Raw genomic sequence first — 4,877 nt, forward strand, 5'->3', positions numbered from 1 at the left:
CAGACCTGTCACACGGAGGTTTGTCGACCTCACTGACGGTATGAGCTCATGTTCACATATATATATATATATATATATGTGAACATGAGCTCATACCGTATATATATATATTTATCACGATAAAAAGCCGAAGACCATCCGGGTCATTTTCAACCTGTCGAACATTCAACTCGATCTTAACGCTCTGGGCACGTTTTATTGTGAAGGAGGTGACCGGAAGCGCCGGTGCTTTTTGCTGCTGACGTCAGCGGGCTCGCCGTGAGGCTGCGTCAGTGTGGCCGGAGCGTCAGGCGGAGCGGCTGCTGCTGGGTGCTCCGCGGCTCTGCCTCTCTTTACGGAGCTTCTCGGCGGAATTCACCGTGACACGCGCGGCGTTAGGCTCCGGGACATTCACGTGACGGACTGAGGGGGGGCCGCTAAACCACCGGTTGATTCCGGGAGCTGAGCAGAACCCCCTCTGTGACTGGACCCGGACGCTCCGATCCCTCTGAAGCACGGGGATGCCGCAGGTCAGCGCAGAGTCTGCCGGGGAGATGCTGCTGCCTGGAGCCCCCAGGCGGGACGGAGCGGGGGATGCGGCGGAGCGGAGCCGCTCTGTCCGGGAGCGGCTGGGTGCCGCTGTGTCCGGGCTCAGCGAGCTGGAGCTCCTGCGGCAGCGGCAGGAGGTGCTGGTCCGGGCCGCGCTGGAACGCAGAGAGGAGCGCAGAGAGGAGAAGCTCCTGGAGGAGAACATCCTGCTGCTCAGGAAACAGCTGGTAGGTCCTGGCAGTCACATGACCTCACACCTGAGGTCAGAGGTCATGTGGGGGGACCTGGAGGCAGACATTGACAACATGGTGATCGGCCATCAGAGCAGGTTGTTTTAAATCCAAAATGTTAATCAATACCTGGTCACCATGGAAACGGGGGGCTTCAGCAGACTCAACTCTGTCTACAAAACTTGTCAATTAGATGATCAATGATGCTGATTATTGATGGTTTATCAGGTCCAGGTGGGGTTAGAATGTGTCTCCACACAGCAGTGTGTGATGTGGACCAGCCTGCTGTCCATGCTCAGACAGAGTGTTAGAACCCGGGTCATTGATCAGCTGCACGCCTCAAACGTCACGCTGAGTGAGCAATCATGGACTCAGACAGAGTTCAGAGGCCGCTTCAGCCCGACATGTCCGGGCCCAAAGTGTCAACTGTGACGTCCAAGAGTCTAAATCAACCTGGACTCGAGTCCAGCCGCCTCGTTTAAACTCTAGGACATGACTGTGACCTGGATGAGTGGGAGTCCACAGACTGTGACATCACTTCCTGCAGAGGCTCAGCAGTGGGTGTGGCAGCAGGCAGCTGATTGACAGGACAAACAACTGCAGGAGTAACACGCAACTCCTTCCTGACCTGCAGCTGCTACACACACACACACACACACACTTGTATGGCTATCTTTGTGAGGACATTCAGTGTCTCCAAATGCCCTCACACACACAGGTTGTGTGACTTTGTGACTGTGAAGGCTTCACTGACCTGACAACAGATCCGTTATCACTGTCGAGTGCTGCTCAGCTGTTCTGGTGGGCTCAGCAGCAGCAGCTCAGTCACAGGAATGCAGCACATGACCTGCATAACCCGCATGTTTTCCTCTGAGGGGGAGGGGCCGGCTCAGCCTGTGTCCTGTTACAAAAGTTGCTTTCATCCTTTAATCAGGGATCAATAATCAGCAATAACTGGTCCGGTCAGAGCAGCGGCTCGTCCAGCTTCTGTCTGTGATCTCCTGACGCCTCCATGAAACGGCTGCCATTGTTTTTAACGTCTCTTTGTCTCCGTCAGAGCTGTCTGAGGATGCGGGACGCCGGACTCATCAGTCAGCTACAGGAGCTGGACCGACAGATCAATGACCTGCGACTGGACACGGAGCCGTCACATGACCAGCCAGAGGCGGACAGCAGACCGAGCTCAGGTAGGTAGACCCTGGAAGATGCAAAGAGCCGACAGCTTCAGAGAGTTTAGACAGATCCAGACCCTGCAGACAGTGAAGAGCTGAAGAAATGCATGCATCATTTCAAGGTTTATAGAATCTGTAAATGACCTGACCTGACCTTTCAGCGTATGACGGCTGAGTGTGTTCAGTGTTCGCTCTCAGCTTCTGTTTGTGGGCCTGGTGACATCACACAGCCCCTCCTAACCTCCTCTTCCTGTTAGGTTTCTACGAACTGAGTGACGCTGCGTCTGCCTCGCTCTCTAACTCGTCCAACTCCGTCTTCAGTGAGTGTTTTTGCACAACAGCCGACGCCGATGGACGCCTCCCGTCCTCAAGTATGTCCCCCAGTCTGTGTAGTGCTCCCCCTCTTTGATGCCACTGGTCTTCTGTTGTGTAGACTCCTGTCCGCAGGGACACCTCCGAGGGAGGGTTAGGCCTTAAAGCTCCGTCTGTTGTTTGTAGTTTTTTGTCCCTCCTGCTGCTGAAGACATTTAAATTCCCTTTTTAAAGTCCACATTTGTTGTGGTACTCGGTGGATTTGGGATGTGGAGGGTTAATGTTTCATGCTGAAAAGAATTTTCCAGAGAGTCATTACTGCACTCAGCGGCCCGGCAGAACTTCCTGTCAGCTGTTGACATAATGAAAGCCAGCAGCTGGTCCAGCTGTGTCTGCTTACTCACGTTGACTTCTCTCTGTCTCAGATGGTCCGGCCGACTGTTTGGAGTGTGACGGACTTGTTGGAGGACTTTGTGATGACTCCTCTTTCTCGGGGACGATCCACCGCTCGCTCTCAGCTCTCTACCCGCCCACGGTGGATGCTGCCTCTCTGGTGGCTTCCAGTGATACCCGCTCCAAGTACCTCTGTGACCTGGTGACTTGGAATGGCAGTGAAACGTACCACTTCCCAAGCCCGCTGCACGCCCCGGTAGTCCAAAGCCCTGCCCTCTTACAGGGTTATGGAGGTCAGGGCAGAGATGAGGCGGGAACACCAGAAACCTCCTCTCCTCCTGTTTCTGTTGTTCCTCAGAGCTCCTCCTGGCCGGCCCTGTCCTCCACCCAAACTACTTCATACAAGCGACTGGACAGCTACATCTACAGTCTGCTGCAGCGCAGGGCCCAGCCTGTCAGGACCGGCAGACCCAGGACCAGTATCAGCACAGAACCATCTAAGAGCATACTGAGGCAGGCCAGTCTGTGTGCTCGGCAGCTGTCCGGGCCTGGTCCTGGTTTAGTGAGGGGGTCTGAACTCAAACCCTCCCCACCGGCTGGAGGCACATCAGTGGAAGGTGTTGCCATACCGTCTGCTCAGAGGCAGAGGTCTTTGGAGGGTAAAGGGGAGGAGCAGGAGATCCAGAATGTTTTTCCAGGTGGAGGTGACTGCAGCTCTCCTCATGGATCTATAAACAAGTACAATGACAGTCTCCTGAGGAAGAGGAGCAAAGGGCTTCTTCCTCACATAGCTCTGCTGCCGAGAGACTTCAGGGAACTGAGCAGTCCCAAAGCTAACTCTTCCCCCATGGACACCAACAAGCCATGCTGTCCTCCAGACCAGGAGCTGCACCTGGAAGCATCCAACCCAGCGGAGACCAAGAACAACCACAGGTCACTCCAAGCAGAGGAAAGCTGCAGGGTGGTGCTGGAGCTGGACCGCCAGAGGTCCTCCAAGCAGAGCCAGGATGACAGAGGAGGCAGTCACATGGTCCACAGACGGTTTATCTCCACCCAGCAGCGCTGCACTAGCGGCTGCATAGGTGGCAGCAGGAATGTGAAGCACACGTGTAACAAAGAGCCCTCATCAGGGAAGAGAGGGGTTAAATCCCACCTCAGGTCTAAAAAGTCCCGCCTGCCGGAGGATGGGAGCTCCACTCACATTAGGGTGTCCAGAAGAAGTGTCTCCTCCAGGATGAAACGCCCCCCTGCCTCCATCCCAGAGGGCAGAGTCCTGGACAGACAGGCGTCAGGACTAGGCAGCATGCGGCCAGGTGTGTTTAAGTGTTATCACCATGGAAACCACCATCACCACCATCACCATGGACGTGATCAGGTCGTGGTCATTGCCAAACCAAAGTACAAGCGCAGTGAATACTGCCGGCTGCGTGCGCCCCCGGAGGCTCTGTATGAGGAGGCCTTCAGGCGGGTCCAGCTGCGGCACAGAAAGGAGCCTGTGAGCGGGTCCACAGTGTGCCCCCCCTCCTCAAGTCCATATTCTTACACTGCAGGAAGTGACTCCGAGTATTCGGCCGAGTGTGCGTCACTCTTTCACTCCACCATCGTGGACACCAGTGAAGACGAGAGGTCTAACTACACCACAAACTGCTTCGGAGACAGCGAGTCCAGTGAGGAAGAGTACGTGGAGAGCACGACCACCGGCAGCGACACCGAGGAGAGTGGGGGAGGGGGAGCTGGGGGCGGGGCGGGCGCAGTCTGCAGGGGAAGGGGGCCGTCAGGGGCCGCTGGGGCTGGGGCCGCTGGGCAGGAAAGGATTAAAGCCTCTCGCAACTTGAAGAAGAAGATCCTCCGCTTCCGGTCGGGCTCATTAAAACTCATGACCACCGTATGACCCACCTGCAACACCTTCACAGACAGTTACATGCACCTGAACCAAGTCCACAGACTGTAGGACAGGTGCTTCATGGTCCACTGACTGAGGAGAGACACCCCCCCCCCCAGCCTGGACACAACTACTTGTTGTTACTGCTTCCCCAGCTATGCCCGCCTGAATGACCAGCAGTCTGGTCTGGACCTGTAAGTCCGTCTGGATCTCCATGCAGCACGTCAACTTCCTGTGACTACTCTGACCTTTGGACTCTTGGTCTGATGCAGCACAGCACTGCGGAGCGTCCAGTGAACACCCACACAGCATAAGATGCTCTTTAGCCAGATTGGCCTCCTTCTGCCCCCCCTCCCGTAC

General features: G+C 55.8%; 1 protein-coding gene across 2 annotated transcripts in view; it reads left to right on the top strand.

The window, feature by feature from the left end:
* The first annotated feature begins 258 nt into the window (after nt 1-258).
* Nucleotides 259-4,877, top strand: part of LOC114427883 (dapper homolog 1-like) — a 5,863-nt gene continuing 1,244 nt past the window's right edge. The window contains exons 1-4 of one of the 2 annotated variants that reach the window (XM_028396106.1): nt 259-755; nt 1,816-1,945; nt 2,188-2,301; nt 2,668-4,877. The exon at nt 2,668-4,877 is cut by the window's right edge and continues 1,244 nt beyond it. In XM_028396106.1, coding sequence (XP_028251907.1) covers nt 501-755; nt 1,816-1,945; nt 2,188-2,301; nt 2,668-4,526 — 2,358 coding nt within the window. In that variant the 5' untranslated portion in view covers nt 259-500 and the 3' untranslated portion in view covers nt 4,527-4,877. The remainder of the gene's footprint in view (nt 756-1,815; nt 1,946-2,187; nt 2,302-2,667) is intronic. The other variant, XM_028396107.1, reaches the window with a different exon arrangement.

This window comes from Parambassis ranga, chromosome 22, assembly GCF_900634625.1.
Source record: "Parambassis ranga chromosome 22, fParRan2.1, whole genome shotgun sequence".
NCBI classification, from domain to species: Eukaryota; Metazoa; Chordata; class Actinopteri; family Ambassidae; genus Parambassis; species Parambassis ranga.